The sequence below is a fragment of the Guillardia theta genome (assembly GCF_000315625.1).
Source record: "Guillardia theta CCMP2712 unplaced genomic scaffold GUITHscaffold_9, whole genome shotgun sequence".
NCBI lineage: Eukaryota > Cryptophyceae > Pyrenomonadales > Geminigeraceae > Guillardia > Guillardia theta.
The window spans coordinates 261561-281726 of NW_005434665.1; the positions used below are offsets into that span (position 1 = coordinate 261561).

Here is a 20166-nt window from a genome sequence, read left to right on the forward strand (position 1 = left end):
ATTATTGACCGAACTCGGGAAGGACTTGAAGTGTATCTCAGTGTGACTCGTGATTTACTCATGAAGGACAAGTGAGGCTAACTAAGGCTAGGGCCGCAGGGAGAGATTACCATATCAAGTCCGCCTCAGAGAGATATAGGAACAAAAGAAGGGGCAGTGAAAAAACTTACTACAAGGGTATATATATGACCATCGTCCCATGATAGGTTTATAATAGTTTTAATCATCGGAGCGCACGTGAAGGGAGGAGGCAGGCAAGCCCTGAGGAGCAACAGGAACAAGAAGGAGAAGGAGAAGGAGAAGGAGAAGAGGTAGAGGACGAGGAAGCACATCAAGGAAGACAAGGACAGACAGCTCAAGGACCTTGTCTCGTTGTTGCCACTCGTTTCTTGGACTGTTACTTGAGGCCCTTACCTGACTCAACCCTCACCATGGTTGTGTACAACTTCAAGAAGATCGCCCCTGTCCCGACGTCCAAAGATTTCGTCGATGTTGTGCTCAGCAAGACCCAGAGACAAACGCCGACGGTTGTTCACAAGCAGTATGCCATCGGGCGAATCAGAGCCTTCTACATGCGCAAGGTCAAGTACGCGCAGCAGTGCTACGAGGAGAAGATTGCCCGCATCCTCGATGAGTTTCCTCGGCTGAACGACATTCACCCCTTCTATGCAGACCTGATGAATGTGCTGTATGACAGAGATCACTACAAGCTTGCTCTTGGTCAGCTCAACATGGCACGAGGGCTCATAGACAAGATAGGAAAGGACTACCTGAGGCTCCTCAAGTTCGGCGACTCCCTGTACCGCTGCAAGCAGCTCAAGAGAGCTGCGCTGGGTCGCATGTGCACGTTGATGAAGAAGCTCAAGTCTTCGCTGGAGTACCTCGAGCAAGTCCGCCAGCACTTGGCTCGCTTGCCTTCCATCGACCCCAACACGCGCACCCTCCTGATCTGTGGATTCCCCAACGTCGGGAAGTCCTCCTTCATGAACAAGGTGACGAGAGCAGATGTGGAGGTGCAGCCGTACGCGTTCACCACCAAGTCGCTCTTCGTCGGCCACATGGACTACAAGTACCTTCGATGGCAGGTGATCGACACGCCAGGGATCCTCGACCACTCGCTGGAGGAGCGAAACACGATCGAGATGCAGTCGGTGACGGCGCTTGTGCACCTCAAGGCGTGCATCCTCTACTTCGTCGACCTCTCTGAGCAGTGCGGGTACTCGATCAAGCAGCAGGTCTCTCTCTTCCAGAACATCAAGCCTCTCTTCGAAGGGAAGCCCCTCATGGTGGTGCTCAACAAGAGCGACATGAAGACCGTTGACCAGTGCTCGCCGGAGGAGCAGGAGCTTGTGAAGACGATGCAAGGGGCCAACGTCCAGTTTATCACCTGCTCGACTCTCACGGAAGAAGGAGTGACGGGGCTCAAGACTGTCGCCTGCGACGCTCTGCTCACTCATAGGGTCAACACTAAGATTTCCCGCGCCGAGAAGGCAGGAAAGGAATCTAGCGTGCTGGACGGGATCCACGTTGCCATGCCGGAGAATCGAGACACGTCCGAGAGGCCGCCAATCATCCCTTCCTCTGTCATGGCTCGGATGCAACAGGGAGAGACGACCAAGACGCAACGGAAGCTGCAAAAGGAGATCCAAGAAGAGTGTGGAGGAGCTGGAGTGTACTCGATGGACTACCGAGAGCAGTACCTCGGGCTCAAGAAGGAAGACTGGAAGTTTGACATCATCCCGGAGATCATGGACGGGAAGAACATCGCTGACTTCGTTGACCCCGACATCGAGCGCATGCTTGAGGAACTCGAGCGCGAGGAGGAGGAGAGGGAAGCTCGCGGAGAGTACGATGAAGATCCTGACGCGCTGGATGACGGGCTGACGGAGGTAAGGAAGACGATGCGAGTGAGGGAGGAGCTTGACGATGATGAACAGGTTGAGCGTGAGCAGCTGGATGCGGCGAGGAGGAAGAAAGCAACGCTGAGGCACGAGAGCATGATGGCCAGGTCGAGAAACCATCCCACCATGCCCAGGACTGTCGCAGCGAACAGACGAGGAGACTTGTCGGCTCGCGGTCGCTCCATGGACGAGCATCTCGAAGAGCTCGGTTACGACGAGGACATTGTGAGTCTGCAGTTGTGATGGCGGATGTGCTGACGATGACACAACAGGGGGCGAGGAAGAGAGCGCGTTCCATGTCGGAGGCAAGAGGCAGGAGCAGAACCAGGAAGGAGCGCATGGACGTTGAGGAGGGAGAGGAGGGAGAAGCTATGGACGTGGACGGTGAGCGTGCAGCGAAGAAGATGAGAATGGCAAGCCGGAGCAGAAGCCAGAGCGTTCCAAGGGATGTTGCCGGTCATGCGTACAAGGACAAGACGCAGCAAGAGAAGGCAAAGAAGGTAAGAGCGAGGAGGCGTGCTCCTCGCCTTGCTGACGCTCAGATGCTCTCAGATTACCAAGAAGGTGGTCAAGAGCGCGATGAAGGTGAAGGGCAAGGGGACGGCAAGGAAAGGAGAGGCCGACCGACATGTCCCCAACTTCAAGCCCAAACATCTCCTTACCGGCAAGCGCGGGATCGGCAAGACGGATCGGCGCTAAGAGCCTGTGGGACGAGCGAGAAGCTCGAGAGAGAAGAAGAGAGAAGTCGTCGGAGATGCCAGTTCGAAAGTGTCTCTCTGTTTGTGTATCCTCACTTAGTGAAGAACTTTTCAAATCCAGCTCTCCTCTTGCGTCCTTGTCCCTCTCCCTCCCTCCTGCTTCTCCTCTCCCTGAAACTTCATACGACATCCTCCAGGCTCTCCCATCCCCGTGGACCTCCAGACTGACAACCGACCCGCTCTGCTTCACTTCTCCTGCTGCGCAGCCAGTCACTCGCGCGTTCAGCAATCTCAACACGCACCTTCGAGTCCAGTTGGACGTACCGATCCCACGAGTACCTGCACACTCCAATGAGAAGATGCGAGAGAGAAGCAGAGGGGTACATGGCAGATCCTAGGAGAGTGAGGAAGATGCCCAGGACGTTGACGCCCGTGACTTTGTTCCGGTAGAAGGCGATTCCAAGAGCTGCTTGCAAGGCGCTCTTTGCACAACTTGAAATGTGAGTTGTCAACGGGGATCCGTGCCTGCAGCAGGTTGAAAGGAGAACAACTTGGGACTGGGCTCACTTGATCAAGGCAAAGTACGCAAGGTTGATGAGGAATCCAAACAAGGCCGAGGCCGTCATGATGGCCCAGAAAGAGCGCTGGTAGAAGTGCTCGTTCTTGACCGCGTTGCTATACTCTCCTGACACGATCACGAGCGGCGCCGTCATGATCGTCGCCAAGATCGTCGTGTAGTGCATCAAGCGCCATGTTGAACCGTTCACAAGGTTGAGGACCTGGAGGGGGAGGGGGAGTCAGATCCGATCTAGCAGCATCAAAAAGTGGAAGGAGAACCTTCTTGACGTAAGTGGAGTAGAGGGCCATGAAAAGGGAAGCCAAGCATCCAGTGAACTAACAAAAACCTCGAGTCACAGCTCATCGTAGCACAAGGGGAAAGAGAAGTAGATGGCAAGCAAAGAAAATAGAAAGAGAGCTCACAAATCCTTCATAAGTGAAATTCAGCTCGCTGATGGATCCAAGGAAGAAACCCAACATCACTACAAGGCAGCAGCCCAGAGTTCGCATCCTCGGCAGGTAACCAAGAATCACAAAGCTCGAGAGGATGTTCAGCGGGATCACAAGTGAGCGCAAAATTTGATAGAAAGAAACGTCGACAAATCGAAGGCAGTAGTTGGTCATGGAAAGCATGCCGACGTACAGGAATGTCACCGGTACCACCTGGACCGCTATTGACATGTCGAATTCAGGCGGCGGGGCAAACGAGAATGTCTTGTCCCACAAGCCTGCCGTCCCAATGATCCACAGGAGAATCCATGTGATGATGAGCTGAAAGTTGGTCACGAACAAAGGGAAGTGAAACTGTCGGAAGATCGACTTATTCATGAAGGTAAGGGACAGGGAGGTTGCGAAGTAGAATAGCACAGCTAGCAAGACTTTGTGCGTTCTCGTCAAGCTTCCACTCGAAGTGTGCATCCAACTCCATGATCCGCTCCTTGTGCTGCACGAACGATCGATATGAGCAATACGATGAGGTACCCTGCCTCGCCCCCCAGACAGACGGGAAAGGGGCGGAATCGATTGAGGAATCCTAGGGGGCGATGGAAGAGCATCAACCGCGCAGGTAAGGAATGAAAGAGCCATGGCAGTCAAAAATGATGACAAGGTGAGCTGAAGAACACTCGTCATTGGTCGGAGAAGCTTGCAGTCTCAATTCCGAACAGATGCGACCAATGAAGGGTGAGGGGATAAACTGTTCAGTACAGTGACGGATCAACGAATGAGACCCAAGTTTGTACGAGCATGTTCAAGAAACTGTACAAGAAACATCTGGGCGGGTTGAGATGCACGAGTAGCCGATCACAAGGCGCCTCATTCCTCCATTCTTTCCCCTCCATTCTCCATGCCCTCCTGCCATGTCTGGGGTGATCATCCACCCTACCCCCTCTTTGAGCTTGTTAAAATCCTTGACTACCCCTCATATTCACTTCGCTACCCCCATAGTTCCCCATAAAATCACCCTACCCGTCTCGTACCAATAGAACTTCACTCAACTCGAAGGCTCGCCTGGTCGAACTCAGTGAGAGTCGTAGCAACCCGGTCACTCAACCAGGGCCCCGGCCCCGGGCCCGCCGAGCCGGGATGGTCTGAGTGGGGATGAGGTTTATCTCTTCACAGTTTGCGAAGAGACGCGCGACCTTTGAGGAGCTGAAGGGTTTTACATAGGGGGTAGGGGTGAAAATATGAGGGGTAGTGGAAAATGAAGGGGTATTTAGTAGGGGTGGTTTTGATAGGCTTATTGGGTGTTCAATGGGATGATTTTCTAAAACATTGGTGGGTGAGAAGTGGTAGGGAGGGGGTAGGGGAGAGAGGGAGGGGGTGTGGGCTATATATACCGAGGTGGCAAAACGGTTCGCAAACAGAGACGGTCAGTACGATGAGAACATGAACACTGAAATGATATGATATCTCGCGGTTTTTCCTTGTTCTTCCGTTGATGAGATGAGAGAAAAGAGAGGGAGCATACATATTCCTTGTGTCCTGTTGTGTTTCGTACCTCATGTATTCCCCATGAAGAACATGAGAGCTCCTTTTTATGTTTACATCTGTCGATGTCATAGTTTGTGTCTGACAACATTAGCAGATGATCTGCAAGCTCTTTGACCTCGAGGACTACGCCGGTACCTACCGCGAGACCCGCAACGCCTACCTCAAGGCCGCCAACCAGCTCAAGCTCGCCACTGGCCCCTACAAGGCTGCCCGCGATGCCTACGTCGCTGCCACCGCCACCTACACCAAGTCCCTCTACGAGTAAATTGTCCTCCAGACAATGTCGAAGAGCAAGCAGGGGATATCGGCAGATTCGTTTTGCAATGAAACCTTTGTAAAATACTCCTGTACCATTGTTACACCCCGCCTGCCACACATGACATTTCAAGGTTTCACACGAATTTTGTTGCTTTGCACATTCGAGTTGGACTGAATGTTGTATCTTGAGTTCCGCTCCAGTGCGATGCGTGCACGTTGGCAAGCGAGTCTGGCGATCGACTGTTGGGTTGGAAGATACTCTATGAAGAGACTCATGAAATCTGCTCTTGTGGGGTTGCCATCGAACTCGGATTGTGCAGAATCTTTGTAGTTCACTGACGTCGGCTGCTTGGAGCCGACACAGTATTCCTTTCTTTGAAAATTTAAACCTCTGTGTCCACTGCTCGTCATTTTCACCTGTTGTAGTCGAACTCGTCCTGCTCTTCTGCTGAGCTGAACAGCGCTCCCCTGGATCTCAACTACATACTGATCACACCTGTCACTTCCTCTTGTTCTTCAAACTCCATTATCTCTCCTCGCCTTCTCTTCGTCTCCTGTCATCTTATCTACATTGCAAATCACGCGAATCACGTTCTGTTGCTAGTAGGCCACAAGCGTGGTGGTAGGCATCTGGACATATAGGGGGTGGTCAAAGGGTTTTAGGGGGGTGGGGGTAAAGGGATCGGGTGCATGCAAGGCAGGGGGGCAGGGGGCGGAGGGTGAGGGCCAGAGGAGGAGGAGGAGAGTATGTGAGTGACAGTTGAGATGAGAAGTGAGCTGTGGGATCAGCTTGTAGCTGAAGGAGGAGCAACATAGTCTGGCTGAAAGAGGGTTGGTGTGCACGGAATACTGATCAGCTATGACGAGGATCGTTCTAGAAGGGTTAACAGTCAGTCCATCACAACCTCTGCGTTCGCTCCTCCCCGTTTCATCGTCTCCCATACTTTTTCTTCTCTGCCTCCTGATGACTCTGCTTGCTCAGGTTCAAGTCAGCCCACCTCGGTCTCGAAGTCTGCATAATTGCCTGCTATACATGAGGGAAAGATGAACACAATGGCGCACGTAGCAAGGGCAAGGCTCGCGCGCGTGGGCGCCATGGCTGTATCTGGGCTGCTGAGGAGCGGAACTCGAAGAGCATTGAAGATCAGAGCTCCGACGCAAGTTGTGTGGGGCAGGAGCCATCGATGCGTGACTGGACTAGGAAGTGACATGTCGTGTGCTGTTGGCCATCGGAGCGTGAGTCGGAAGGAAGGAGCATGGCTATCAGGCGCTGCAGGAGAGATGGAGAACGTTCGAGAGGAGGACACTGCAGACATGAACGATCCGGAAAAGCCGGCGGGGGAGCCTAGTAAGAACAAGAGAAAGCTTTTCGTGAGGGGAATCCCTGCACATTGGAAGGAAGACGCAGTGAAGGAAACCTTTGACAAGTTCGGGGTTATCAAAGAAATAAAGATTGTTCGGCCAGAGAAAGGAGGAAGTCAGAACGCCTCAGGTCTGTTTGACGGCTGCTCTTTCATTCTGCAGTGAGGATTGTGAACAGGAGCTTGTTTCATTGTATATGACAACGAGGCGAGTGCAAAGCAAGCTGCTGCCGAGATGGAAGGGCAAACGATGATGAACAGCCCATCTGCTTTGAAAGTCAAGCTGCAATCATACGTCAATCAAGATGAGTCCAGCACGTCGCCAAAAAAGTTCTCCCTCTTCTGCACAGGGTGAGTTTCGATGGTCTCGCCTGCCCGCACTTCACAAAGTCTCAGCGTCTCTCCATGCAAGGACGCAAGTCCCTCACACGTCTCTGACCTCTGCATCCCCCATCAGGTTCAGGGAGAAGATTCGACCGAAGGATCTCCGAGGCCTCTTCCTGGAGCATGGATTGAAGGAGGTAAGGTTGCCCCTCACTCAACTGCTCTGATCGCTCCTATCCAGCAGGACATCAACGTTCAGATCATCAATGAAGACCATGCCATCAAGAGGAACAAGTGTCTGGCGGTGCTGAGCTTCGACACCATGGCGAGTGCGATATCAGCGATGAAGAAGCTCAACGGCAAGTACTTGAAAGCGAGCAAGCTCGAGCTCAACCCTAAGAACTTCGAATTGCCCGACGAGACTGTCGATCCTCCTCCCAAACCGAAAGCCGCAGCCTCTCCTCCACCGCCACCAGCAAAGGAAAACGGGAAGGCAACTAGCGCTAAGGAATCCGGCAAAGGCGCCAGCGCCTCACCGGCCGCTGCGGCGGTCCAGGCGTTCCCTCAGCCCAAAGTTTCAGGCAGACAGTCGAAGAAGGTCAAGTCAGATGATTCTAAGATAGTCGAGGTGAAGCCTGGCATGACGATCAAGGAACTGGCGGAGACGATGGGCATACGTGTGGTGGACGCACTCAAGTCGCTGATCAAGATGGGAGAGGAGCCCAAGACTATCCAGGATGAGCTGACCATTGACATCGCAGAGCTTCTCGTGCTCGAGTACGGCATGCACGTCAAACTCCCTGAAGGGTCTGAGTCCATGGTTCTCGGAAGGACGTTCACCAACGAGGAGTATCAGAAATTGGATCTCAGAGCCCCGGTGGTGACGATCATGGGACATGTGGACCATGGCAAAACAACGCTGCTGGACTACCTCCGTTCTACCTCAGTCGCAGCGGGCGAGGTTGGGGGGATCACGCAGAGTATCGCAGCGTTTGAGGTTCACCGACCGAAGTTGGGTAAGATCTGCTTCATCGACACTCCCGGGCATCAGGCTTTCTCGTCCATGCGCGAGCGAGGAGCCAAGGCAACGGACATCATCGTGCTTGTCATTGCTGCTGAGGACGGAGTGATGCCGCAGACCATCGAAGTCATCGATCATGCGCGAGCAGCCCAGGTTCCTATCATCATCGCCGTGAACAAGTGCGACCTCCCAGGCGCTGACCCCAACATGATCTACTCTCAGCTCATGGAGCACGGCGTCACTGTGGAGCCGTTTGGAGGAGACGTGCAGACGGTGAACATCTCGGCCCTCAGAGGCCAGGGGATCGACAAGCTGGAGGAGGCGATCCTCTTGCTGGCGGAGATGATGGACCTGCGGGCCCCGCGCGACGGGCCGGCTGAAGGATTCATCATCGAGTCAAGGAAAGACAAGGCGCTCGGCCCCGTCGCTTCCTGCGTCATCACCCTCGGGGCTCTGCGTGTCGGGGACGTGGTGGTAGCAGGAGCGGACTGGGGGAGGGTGAAGGTGCTCAGGGATGCGAAAGGAGAGTCGGTGAAGTTCGTCGGGCCCTCGTCTGTGGCGGAGGTCGTCGGGTTTCGGTCGCAGCCCTCGGCAGGGCAGGAGCTTTTCGTCGTCGAGAACGATTCCAAGGCGGAGTCTTACACGGAAAAGTTCGGGTCAAGAAAGGGGAGCATGAAGAGGATACAGAGCTCGAAGCAGGAGGAGCACCAAGGGGAGCTGATGGAGGTTCCCGTCATCGTCAAGGCTGACTGCGAAGGAACGCTTGAAGCCGTCATGGCCTCGCTCCTCGCGCTCCCCAGCCACGAGATCGTCCTCAAGATCATCGAGAGCGGGACAGGGCCGGTGACCGAGTCGGACGTGCAGTCGGCGAGTGCAAGCGGAGCTCACATCTACACCTTCAACTGCCGCCAACCGTCAGCCCAGCTGAAGAAGACGATCCAGAATCTTGAGGTGAAGGTTTCAGACTTCCGCATCATCTACGACCTCATCGACAACGTCACCAGCCTGCTGGTCTCCAAGCTGCCGCCCAGGGAGGAGCTGCAGGTGGTGGGAGAGGCTACCGTGCTGCAGAAGTTCGAGATCACCGGGAAGAACGCGACGGTGGTGGCAGGATCGAAGGTGACTAGGGGGATGGTGAAGTCCAAGTGCGATGTCAAGGTCATGAGGAAGGGCGAAGTGATCCACGAGGGGAAAGTCGAGACGCTGCGCAGGGGGAAGGAGACGGCGGATCAGATCATGGCGGGCAACGAGTGTGGCATCACACTGGAGTCGTTCACGGAGTTCGAGAAGGGAGACAAGATCCAGTTCTTCGAGATGGTGGTGACGGAGAGGAAGGAGCTCTAGTAGTCGCATGGCCCAACTTGTTGATTGCACGGTTACTGTACAAGACTTCTGGTCTCTCCCCAAGGGGGTTAAGGCTGCCTGTCGTCGCTCAGCAGCGGCTCCACGAGTGGGAGGAACGCTGGGACCTCGGGGTGGGGGAGCGCAGGGCCCGACAGTCCCTTCTCCTCCCCAGTCCCGTTCCAGCCTAGCGATCCGCCGCCCTCCCCCCATCCCACCTGGTGCGCCGCCGAGTCCTCCCGCACCTCGTGCTGCCCGAGGGGCGAGTAAGGCGCCTTGATAGAGTCGAGAGTCCACTCGAAGGGAGGATGGGAGTGAGCGAAGACGTCGGCATGTCCGTTGGCGATGGTGAGGTCAACCAGATCCTTCAGGAGGCTGTCCTCCTGCCCGCCCGAGTGCGCCTTGGCTGAGCTGAAATCGATCAGCAGCGCCTCTTGCTGGTGCAGGGGCACGTGCCCCTGCTCCTCCTGCTCCTCCTGCTCCTCCTGCTCCTTCTCGTCGTTGTTGCGTTCCTGATCTTGGCTCTCCTCAGGAGGTAATGTCTCCTGAGAGGAACCAGGTCCCGCGAGCATGTCCGCCGCTCTCCGCTGATCGTTGAGCTCCTGGAAGAACTTGGTCTGCAGAGAGCAGTCGTCATCCTCCTCCTCTTCCCGCCCCCCCGCCCCCTCTCCTCCCCTTCATCCCCGTCCACTCTCCCCCAACCTCCTCGCTCCTCCTCTCTCCCCAACATCCTCCTGCTCCACCTGCTTCTCCAACTCCTCCTCTGTCCAATCGAGCGACTGATTCGACTTCCCGTTGTGCACGTGCATGGCCCAGCGCGTGGCGGAGGGGCCAAACCATTCCTCCTTCCATGGCGTCTCGTCCCTCTCCACCTCCCCGCTCAGCTGCGGACGTATGAGGAAGTGAAGAGAGAGAAGGTGCAGTTGGGGGAAGAGCAGAAGAGGAGAAGGTAATGACGATGGGGGCGAGGAGGAGGAGGTAGAGGAGGAGGAGGAGGAGGAGGAGGAGGAGGAGGAGGAAAGGGTTTCTTCCACCTTATCGTGGTCTCCTGTGATGCGCGAGTTCGGATCAGGGAGGAGGCCAGCATCGATGAAAACCTTGATGAGCATGTGGTTGCCCTGCGATGAATGATGAGAGAAGAGAGGAAGGGAGGAGAGGTGCGACTTACCTTAATGTAACCTTTCTCATCTTTGAGATACATGGGCTATAGACAAGCATGAGGAACTGCCAGCGAGCTGGGGAGGAAGGGAACCAAGAGCGAGTGGGGGAATGGAGAGAGGAGGAAGAGGGAGACTGGGAGGGAAAGGAGGAAACTAGATGGGGTACCTTGTATACTGTTGTTTTCTGACGATTCGCCATCTCATTCAGCTCATCTCTCATAGAGTAAAAAAGCCCCCGCATTGACATCTTGCTTTTCTTCTCCTCCTCCTTGCTCCGCTTCTCCTCCTCCTTGTCTAGCTCCGGCTGTCGAAAGATGCCGCAGTCAGACAGTGAGGAGCATCGAAAAGGGGAAGGAAGAAGGAAGAGGGGAGGCGGTGATGATAAGGAGTGACTGACTTCGTTCAAGGACAAGAAGCTGCAGGAGTTGAGTGGTGGTGGTGGTGGTGGTGGTGGTGGTGGAGCAGCAGCAGCAGCAGCAGCAGCAGCAGCAGCAGAAGAAGGGCTGACCCGATCTCCAAATGAATCGTCGAAGGAGCCTTTTCCACTGGGCCCGTGAATGCTGAAGATTGAAAGCTCGAAAGGGTCATCAGCAAACTCCTGGTCCATGAAAGAAGCCTGACAAGCCAGTTAGCAATCGCGTCTCTCTCCATCCTGCCTCCTGGTTTGTCCAAGTCTTCCTCCCCCTTCATCATCCACGTCCTCTTCATCCTCTGGCTCTTCCTCCTCCTCCTCTTCCTCCTCCCCCCCCCCTCCCCCCACCTCTCCCCTTAGCTCATCACGTGGAGTACCTGAGTGCGCTTGCGGACCAGCACCTCGTACATCTGCGATCGTTCGAACTCTGCCAGGAACTTGGCAATGTTCTTGCGATGAGATCGCGTGAACGCTTCCTTGTCAAACGTTGACACCCCGTCCTTGTGCTGCCGGACCTCTCAGGGTTTCGGAATCGTTGGAGAGTCAACAAACCTTGACGTATCTGCGGTAACTGCTGAAGACGCACAAGAAGAAATCAAGAAACACGCTCGAGATCTGCAGACATGTGTCAGAGCAACTCATGCTCGAACATTTCTGCCATCCGCCCTCGCCCTGCCCTCTCTCCTCCCTACCCCTCCCCTTCTCCATCTCCTCGAGCCTCACCGGTGCCCAGTCAGCATCCTTCCCGCTCATGTTGGACACGCACTTGGCAAGCGCGTTGACCATGGCGTCAAAGTGCTCATCAGGAAGGTGCTGGATGTCTTTCTCGTTGTAGCGAAGCCTTCCCTTGTCGAGGTCCACCATCACCACCTGGAGGCCTCGTCATTTCCCTTCTCAGCAGGCTCAAGAGATCTCACCTCTTCCATGGGCATCCCCTTAAGCTTCGGCAGCATCGAGATATGCATGCCGATGATGAAAGGCATCGGAGCACAGACGTAATCCAACATCTTGGGGACTAAAATAGGAACGTAGATGTGCTGGAAATCTCGTTCAGAATACCACCCATTCTTCCTTCCTCTCCTCTCCCTTCCTCTCCTCTACCTTCCCTTCCTCTCTTCTCCCTTCCTCTCCTCCCTCTTCCTCCTCCACGTGTCACAAGCATCCTCCCAGCCGTCGGCTCACCTGCCATTCGAAGGGATACAAGAGCGAAGTCAGCGCGTGCGCGCAGTCCGAGAGGGTCGAGGGGCTGTTAGACAGGAGGATGATACGGCGCTCGGTCAACATCTGACCCGACAGTCAAGTTCAACCCTCTCGCGTTCGCACCTTCTCACCAGGAAGAAGAGCATGACGACCTTGGAGATCGGCATGTTCTTGAACAGCGCGCACAGCCGATGGTCGTACCGGCAAGACGACGTATTGATGGGCCGCTCGATCACCAGCTCCGGTATGGTTGGGTGGATCCCATCCAGCAACACCCGGACTGTGTGTCCTGGTGCCGGCATCCCAACCTCCTGAGACAGGTTCAGCCCGCAATCCTAGCACAGCAACTCATTCACTGCCACCTGAATCTTCTTCATAAGGGCGGCGACACCGTATACCCCCTTGCAGCCAAGAGCGATCTCCTCCGCAGCCGACAACATGTTGCAGAAGACCTTGTACCACGGGTTTCGGGTCAGGATGCAGGCAACCTCAGGCCCTGCTGGGGTGGAGTAGCGACGGCAGAAGCCATAGAGACGGTTGGAGTCGGAATCGGTCAACACAAAGGAGAAAGTTTCGCCAGCCTCCTTTGAATCATTCCTGGAGGCGAAGGGTCAGAGGGCAGGTGAGGGATCAGTCTCTGACCCTCACCCCTTGTGATTCTTGAGCTTCTGCGGGTCCGGGAAGGAGAAGTCAGGGACTGGCTTGTACTGTAGCACGTTGGCGTTCTCCGGCGCGTAGCAGAACATCATGACGGGCATGAGGTTACCATCGCTCAAGGCTGTTGATGCAGAAACTATGAAGGCCTCAAACAGCCTCCCATTCTGAGATGTACACACGAAGAGTGTCAGCCGAAGGCAGAGTGAAGGAAGGAATGATCATGATTACGACGAATGCAGTTGTGTCTACATGTGCCGAACAAGTTGGGGAACAAGTTGCAGGAGGAAAGAAGCTCATCCAAGATGTGAGGTGATAGAGTGTCTTATCATCATGCGAAGATGGATAGACTTGAAGGAGGTCACAACAAGAGCGGAAATCGAGGAATGGTCGGGGTTGCGGCAGTTTGGCGGAAGAGAGAGTCGAGAGGAAGTTGGAAGGGAAAGGGAATACATGGGGGGGGGGCGGAGGAAGGAGGCAGCAGGAGTCAGCATGATTCAGAATGAGTTAGTAGAAGCATGAAGGAGGAGAAGGAGCAGGAGCAGGAGGAAGCCGCGCACACGCGAACCTGCGCCTTGAGCATTACGGAGCAGCCGGGGGAAGAGCTCAATGCGTATGAGGGGGATGAGGTGCGTGGTTGTGATCAGAGGTGGTAGGGGTAGACTGAGAGATCAAGGTGTGGGTAGTCTAATAGGAAATTCATGGATTTAGGTGGGTAGGGGGTCATGGAATCAAATTGAAAGATGTACCAGGGGGTGGGTGACCTCTTGGCAGGATTGTAGGGGTGGGGGTAGAATTGATTGTACCATGACAAGGGTGGTCCAAAATAAAAAAGGGCCCACTATTCAAAGTACCCCCTTAAATAGGGGGTACTTTAAAGTAAAAAAGGGGGTATTACTTCGGCTACAGTGGAAAATTGGGGTGGTTGTAGATCGGAAGGGAAAAGGGGGTGGTCATGTCTCCCCAGCAGTTCAAAAGGAAGCGACTCTCCCCCCAGGTCCTGGCTCCTTCCGTTCCCTTGCTGCTTCCCTTCCTGCCCTGCCCTCCGTCCCTCCCTCCTCGCCTCCCCTCCCTCCCACTGCCTCTCCCCTGCCCTGTCCATTTTCTTCCGCGCTCTTGTGCTCTTTGACTTGCTGACTTCGCTCGTAAACGGTTCCTCGTGCTCCGCAGTTCGTTTTTGCTCCATCGATGTACGTTTCTTGACCCAGCGGCGAAGTCATTTATTTGATATTTGTTCTACTTCACTCGGTGTCCATCTCGTTATTCAATCACCCCTTCTTCTTCCTTTTCTTCATTCTTTGATTCTTTTATTTCCTGCTTCACCTTCGAAAGGCCTCTACGTCCCTTTCTTCCACTGCAATATCTTGCCACCGTCAAGCTAGCACAGACAACCTTCACAACCGCAACATGACAAGCGAGCCTGTGGCTGGCCCCAGAATGCGTGCAAGCACACCCTATCTTCTTCTCCTCCTCCTTGTGGGAGTGGTATCATCAACCACCATCACTTACTGCATCTCCGACTCGTGCTCCTCGTGTGTTGAAGACTCCAGAATGATCGCAGGCCAGCATAGTAGTGCGACAGACAGAGCCTGTGCATCAGTGTCGCATCTTCGAGGAGGAGGAAGCTTGAGCAGCAGCATGATGTCTAGCGTTGCCTTCCTCTTCGGGCCCCGGCCACCCGAGCGGCTCGCAGCGAACAAGTGCCCGAGCAAGGAGAAGCAGAACACTTGTAACCGAAGGATCCGAGATCAGAAGCTGCGGCTGCCCTTTTGGTTGTCCTGGCTCTTCCGCCCCGGATCACGGCAGACGGAGAACTTCCCGGAGCCGGCAGCGGCAGTGATGCTCCAGGGTTTCGATTGGGACCTCCTCTCAACGAGGAACGAGGTAAGCGCCAAGTGCTGGCAGTGTCGGAAGTCTCTTGCCTGACTTGTTGCCTCTCAGCTGTACAAGCTGCTGCACAAGAACATCCCTTCCTTAGCTGCTGCCGGTTTCAACGTCATCTGGTACCCCCCACCCTCTGCTAGCGCGGACTCGCAGGGGTATCTACCAGGACGATGGTACGAGATCCCTCACAAGAAAGAGCTTCAACGAGCGATCGAGCAAGGAGAGAAGTTCGGCATCGTCAGGTTGTGAACCTTGACAGGCTCCGGCTGGGCACTGACGGCGTGGTAGCATGGTCGACGTCGTGCTCAACCATCGGACTGGCAGCAAGATCAGCAATCAGGTGCGGCGGCGGGGATGAAGTGTGGTATGTTGACTCGTGATACGTCAAAGACTTTCGACTGGACGCGTTTCGAGCAGCCCGACTGGGAGGAGTGAGCGGGACTGCCGCTTGTCGCTTCTCTGACCAGCTGCAGGTGGGCCATCGTACAGAACGACTGGAAGTGTCCTCCTGAGGAGCACCTGAAGTACTGCCCTGAGAACTGCACGTGCGGAGGGCTAGACACTGGGTACACACAGCCCGATCAAAATCGCTTCCCCTTATTGCTGCGATGCAGAGAGAACGCTTGCTTCGCCCCTGACATCGACCATACGTCCCCGAGGGTGCAGGTAGCAACTGACCGCCGGCTGTCCCCCCGACGTGTCTGACATGCTGGGAAACGAGGCTGACATCGAGGCCTGGCTATCCTGGCTGCAAGAAGCCATCGGCTTCCATGCTTTCAGGTTCGACAACACCAAAGGTGCTCCTGGAGGCTTCTTCTCTCTCCTCACCCCCCCCCTTTCCCCCAACATTCTTTGCCCAGCTGAGCCCCACCTTCAGGATACTCCGGGAAGTTTGTGGCCAAGTACATCGACTCTGCCCAACCCTACATGAGCGTCGGGGAGTTCTTTGACACTAACAGGTACCCCGGAATCAGGGAGACGTCCCTTCAGTCGGCTGATGGGAAATGACAGGGACCTCCTGGAGTCTTGGATCAAGGAGAGCGAGGGGAAGGCGGTAAGACGTCTTGTCTTCGTTCCTGACAAGTTCTGATGGGTTGTTCCACAGAAAACGTTTGACTTTGGGTGATTGACAGCAACTTACGTTGTCATCTCTTCACTAAATGTTTCACAGACTTCGTTACAAGCTCAAAGATGCTATCCACCAGGTGCTCCCAGTTTGGCCTTGCAATGGCGAGCAGACTCAGTTGGTGTTCAGGACGACTATTCTCACATCATGGACACCTTCTTTGGTCCCATGATATGGTCTCAATCACAGGCTCTTCTCGCAATCATTGATGAAACCTCCGCAGGTACGCTACAGACAGCTCAGTCTCGTTCCTGGACAACCATGACACCGCCGGGTTGCTCAAGGATCGTTTCGGTCAGTCAATCGTTGAGTCTGTCAATGAGAAAGCATCTCCAACTCACCTGCCTCCTCCATGTTTTGCAGGGACCGACGATCAGATCGCCATGGGCTATGTCTTCATTCTCACCCACCCTGGCGTCCCCTGCGTGTTCTGGCAGGTCTGCAGCTCCATTCCTCTGCTCTGCCATGACGACCTGAGCACAGGATTGGTTTGGAAGCAACCAGCGCACGATCCGCGACCTTATCGCTCTCAGGCAGAGGGCCGGTATCACCGCGCACAGCAGCTGGAAGGTAGCTCTCAGGAGCAGCCGTTGCCTGCGTCCTAATCTAGTGGCAGGTGGAGGCTGCGACCAAGGGACTGTACGCAGGATACGTTGGTGACAGGTCTGCCCCTCCTCCTCCTCCTCCTCCTCCTCCTCCTCCTCCTCCTCCTCCTCCTCCTCTAACGTCTCACCCCTTCAACCTCAGTCTAGCTGTCAAGCTTGGGGGTGGGGAGTGGAGCCCTAACACAGGGAAAGCCACAAGAGAATGGGAGCGAGGAGCGTCGGGGAAGAACTGGTGCTGCTTGCTGCCCCATCCCCCCGCTGCCCGTCCTGACTCAGCAGCTTCTACAGGTGTGTGTGGATCAGGTCAAGCTCGAACGACAAGGACAAGTTGCAGCCACTCGGTGCCCCTCCCTCTTTTCCATGACGCCGGCCCTTCCCTCCTCCCTTGTGCTCCTCCTGACTCTCTTCTTGCAGATGGACAACGATTCGTCGTGTGAGCTCCCGGCTGACCTCAGTTCGTCTCCCTCCTTCCTTCTCCCGGCTGACCTCAGTTCGTCTCCCTCCTTCCTTCTCCCTGCTACCCCGGGGAGTCTCGTGTAACATTTCAAGTATCTTCCTCAACTCTCATAAACTGCCGGACATACCACCACGTTACAAGTCATCGACACTGCAGCAGCCCCGCGGACTCACTGAGTCAGTAATGAACTTCCGTACTCAGTAAGGTAGTACTACGGTATGCCGCGCCTACCGGGCCCCCCGTAATCCCGGCTTAGCCACTGAGGCCGCTACCAGCCTTCCGACTCGGACGGCATCCGGCGCGGCCTCAGTCACTGACGGTGCAGCCGCCCAGCGCGGCGATTCGGTCGGCCCGGGCCCGGGGCGCAGCCTATCCGGTGCCACCCTCAGTTATGTGCATGTGACAACTGGCAAGTTTTCTCGAAGTGACAAAATCCCGGCCGGCCCGCCCCGGCGCTGCTGTCCGAGCATCAGAGTACGAAAAGTTCCATCGGAATGCTCAAGATATTTTAGTTAACTCTTTATCAGTACCGTGATGAAGGGGTAGGGTAGTCCTGTGATGGCACTTGATAGAATCTCATGAGGGGTAGGGTGATAAGAGAGGGGGGTGAAGGATGACGGGGGTCACCATGGTGGGGTACATTCTAGGACTCCTGTCAATTGTTTGACAGGTTGAAAGGAAAATTCCCTCAAAGAACTCTACAGGTAGGGGGTGGGGGTACGATAGGGTGGACGACCACAACGCAGAAGGGGTGCCGAAGATATTGGGGTAGGGTGAAGCTCGTCAAGGGTAGGGTCAGGGTCTGTCAAAAAGCGGTAGTGCACGGGGATATTCGAGGGATGTGGGTACCCACCCTAGGAATGTCTAATAAGTGGGGTGGGGGGTGTAATTCGGGGGTAGGTACAAAGGAAAGGGGTACAAATAGAGGACTATGAGGGGGTAGGGGGCATCGTAAGGATCCCATGAGGGGGGGTCCAAAAGGACCGGAAATAGCAACCAAGGAGGGGATGGCCCGCGCTTGGGTATTGGAGGATCGAAATGGGGTAAGGATTCCAAGTAGGAGGGTAGGGCCTGATAGCCTAATATCAGACTAGAGAAATCGATGAGGTAGAGGATCGGGGAGGGGGATAAGAACGGTCTGCATTTTTTTTTGCCTCTATTTCGGGAGCAGAGGGTTTTTTAGCGGAGGAGGACGAAGAACCGAACAAAATGTTCCAGGTGACATGGCGGCATGAGGCTTGATGGGATGCTCGATGCGTGTTTGAGGGGGAGATATGGCTGGGAGAGGATGCTGGAAGTTGTGTTGGAAGTTGCGGGTGGTTGATTGACGGTGTCTCGGGCACGGACGAAATGAGTTTTGTTATGTTGAACGACGAAAGTGCGAGGGGTTGCTGTGTTGGTTCAGAGCTGATAGCTGCGGCGGAGTCACGAATCAAAGGGAGATTGTCTGGAGAGGAAAGTGGTCTAGATTGAAAGAGCAGAAATGTGTAGTGCGTATGAAAGTATCGAGTGTGTTTCAAGTTTGTACTTGCTAGTGATGGTGATTTTTCGTGGACGGTCTTGGTTGGTGAGGAACTTCCATTGTGTAGTGGTGGCAAGAGAGCAAGAATGCTTTGATATAGAAAGAATGTAAATCTTCGTGATGTCGATGATGTTTCGTGCTCTGTGTGCTTGTTGGAACTTCCAGCCTTCCGTAGGTCTGACTTGTGTGACAGGTCCTTGCCAAGGCTGTTGCCTCTTCTGTCGTCTCTGGAGTCGACACCGGATATGCTGGATCCAGCGGCTTGATGCCCCAGCAGTTCGTCTCCAACAACCAGCCATGCGGCTTCATCTGCTATGGCTTCGGTGAGTTCGACGGACAGGGCTCTGGCCACGACTTCTCCGGCAACGTAAGTGAAACTCTCTATCTTGTCTTCACTCTTCCGTTCCATAGTGCTCGTTTCTTTCTCCAACCTTGATCTTTTGCATTCTCTCGTGCTCGACTTTCTTACTGACTGTTTGTGCAGGACTGGCACCCCGCCTTCGGCTTCGTCAACAACTGCGACGGTGCCCGCTCCCACTCCTACTGCGATTACCGCCAGCAGTAAACCGATTTAAGACGTATGGGTGAAATTTTGTAAAGTGCAACTGCGAATTTTATCTCAAGTTCTTCACTCAGTGAACTATGTCTATGTGGACTCAAAACTCGCATCCTTTCACCATCGAATCTGCTGTTGTGACACTGTACATGAGGACGTGCTGATCGCAGCGATCACACATGAACCTTGAGCAACTGTGTGGCAGCGCACGGATTAGGAAGAGGACTTGTCTGCCTTCTTGCTGTGAGCAAACGTCCTAGCCTCCTTCACAAGCTCGATGAGCCGCTCTCGCGAGCACGTGGCTGTCGAAAGTGTCAGGGGCCATGTGGGAGCAGGAGGGAGGAAGACCTTTGAGGAAGGGATGCTCGAGGAGATCCGCGGAAGACGCTCCTGCGAAGAGGTCAGCGCCGTCAAGATTCACTTGCAGTCGCTCACGTTCAGAGGGTTCAGCAGCAAGAGTCTTCTCGTAGAAATCTTTGATATGCCTGTCGGGAGAATGAGCTCCCTCCTCTCTGCCTCTTCCTCATCCTCCTCTACTGCCGCTCCCTCCCTCTTGGTCCTCTTCATCCGCTTCCTTGTCCTCATTCCTCGCTATTCCTTTCCTCTTTCATCCTTCCCTCTCGCCTCCCTCCATTCCTCTGCTGTTTGTTTTCTCCTGTCTCCTCTCCCTCTCCATTTCCGCGTTGCATCTCACGCACTTCACCTCCTGCTCTATCCTCTACTTCGTCCTTACCTCCCCCACGACTTTGACTTGAGCTTAGGAGGGCCCTTGGTCGCTATGAGGTAGAGGGCGCGCAGGGGATCCTGCGAGGAAGTTGTAAGGAGGAGCGCAGGAGGGAGCTGGGAGACCTGACGGAGGTAAGGAGGTTCTCCTTCAGCCATTTCTGAGAGACGATCAATGAGGATGAGACAGGGACAAGGAGGAGACAAGAGAAGGGACGGGAACAAGAAAAGATGCAAGAGGAGGGGAGGAGAGGAGATAGGAGAGGAAACGAGAAGAGGAGAGGCGAGAATGGAAGGAGAGGAGAGGAGAGGGAAGGGGAGAGAGAAGAGGAGAGGAGAGGAGAGGAGAGGAGAGGAGAGGAGAGGAGAGAAGAGGGAGAAGGGAAGGAGAGGAGAGGAGAGGAGAGGGGAGA

The 20166-nt window shown here is 54.8% G+C and overlaps 7 protein-coding genes across 7 annotated transcripts in view; 4 read left to right on the forward strand and 3 right to left on the reverse strand.

Moving 5' to 3' along the window:
• The first annotated feature begins 254 nt into the window (after positions 1-254).
• Positions 255-2718, forward strand: GUITHDRAFT_161314 (hypothetical protein). The gene is made up of 4 exons (XM_005839042.1): positions 255-1889; positions 1938-2126; positions 2174-2401; positions 2454-2718. The coding sequence occupies exons 1-4, from the start codon at positions 432-434 to the stop codon at positions 2598-2600; spliced, it is 2022 nt and encodes a 673-aa protein (XP_005839099.1). The 5' UTR covers positions 255-431; the 3' UTR covers positions 2601-2718.
• Positions 2719-2979: 261 nt separating this feature from the next.
• GUITHDRAFT_47684 (hypothetical protein) lies at positions 2980-3874 on the reverse strand (the record flags this gene model as incomplete). Its single annotated transcript, XM_005839043.1, has 4 exons — positions 2980-3124; positions 3167-3378; positions 3437-3493; positions 3581-3874. Coding segments are annotated over 4 exons (708 nt in total), but the record flags the coding sequence as incomplete, so codon positions are not given.
• Positions 3875-7435: 3561 nt separating this feature from the next.
• On the forward strand, positions 7436-9457 carry GUITHDRAFT_65295 (hypothetical protein; the record flags this gene model as incomplete). Its single annotated transcript, XM_005839044.1, has 2 exons — positions 7436-7912; positions 7949-9457. The coding sequence occupies 2 exons, from the start codon at positions 7436-7438 to the stop codon at positions 9455-9457; spliced, it is 1986 nt and encodes a 661-aa protein (XP_005839101.1).
• Positions 9458-11382: 1925 nt separating this feature from the next.
• On the reverse strand, positions 11383-12984 carry GUITHDRAFT_133855 (hypothetical protein; the record flags this gene model as incomplete). The annotated part of the gene is made up of 8 exons (XM_005839045.1): positions 11383-11532; positions 11579-11641; positions 11750-11896; positions 11944-12063; positions 12209-12310; positions 12358-12561; positions 12589-12823; positions 12875-12984. The coding sequence occupies 8 exons, from the start codon at positions 12982-12984 to the stop codon at positions 11383-11385; spliced, it is 1131 nt and encodes a 376-aa protein (XP_005839102.1).
• Positions 12985-14431: 1447 nt separating this feature from the next.
• Positions 14432-16932, forward strand: GUITHDRAFT_102025 (hypothetical protein; the record flags this gene model as incomplete). The annotated part of the gene is made up of 19 exons (XM_005839046.1): positions 14432-14764; positions 14822-15006; positions 15053-15104; positions 15155-15195; positions 15238-15330; positions 15379-15430; positions 15486-15561; positions 15642-15723; positions 15776-15818; positions 15870-15886; positions 15936-15969; positions 16020-16066; positions 16114-16184; positions 16254-16327; positions 16374-16460; positions 16507-16553; positions 16638-16727; positions 16784-16836; positions 16910-16932. The coding sequence occupies 19 exons, from the start codon at positions 14432-14434 to the stop codon at positions 16930-16932; spliced, it is 1500 nt and encodes a 499-aa protein (XP_005839103.1).
• Positions 16933-18435: 1503 nt separating this feature from the next.
• On the forward strand, positions 18436-19039 carry GUITHDRAFT_102026 (hypothetical protein; the record flags this gene model as incomplete). The annotated part of the gene is made up of 3 exons (XM_005839047.1): positions 18436-18519; positions 18668-18841; positions 18959-19039. 3 exons carry the CDS (start codon positions 18436-18438, stop codon positions 19037-19039), a joined length of 339 nt encoding a protein of 112 aa, XP_005839104.1.
• Positions 19040-19243: 204 nt separating this feature from the next.
• The window catches only part of GUITHDRAFT_133857 (hypothetical protein), a gene marked incomplete at both ends in the record, with an annotated part of 2571 nt that continues 1648 nt past the window's right edge, over positions 19244-20166 (reverse strand). The window contains 4 exons of the mRNA XM_005839048.1: positions 19244-19332; positions 19379-19420; positions 19466-19515; positions 19764-19834. Of these exons, the coding sequence (XP_005839105.1) occupies positions 19244-19332; positions 19379-19420; positions 19466-19515; positions 19764-19834 (252 nt within the window). The remainder of the gene's footprint in view (positions 19333-19378; positions 19421-19465; positions 19516-19763; positions 19835-20166) is intronic.

What these genes read in the sequence shown, in the direction of transcription:
- GUITHDRAFT_161314 (XM_005839042.1), top strand. Translation starts at nt 432, where the DNA reads ATGGTTGTGTACAACTTCAAGAAGATCGCCCCTGTCCCGACGTCCAAA. An exon ending in TGGATGACGGGCTGACGGAG is followed by an intron (nt 1,890 to 1,937) that starts GTAAGGAAGACG and finishes GATGATGAACAG; the next exon opens with GTTGAGCGTGAGCAGCTGGA. An exon ending in TCGGTTACGACGAGGACATT is followed by an intron (nt 2,127 to 2,173) that starts GTGAGTCTGCAG and finishes ATGACACAACAG; the next exon opens with GGGGCGAGGAAGAGAGCGCG.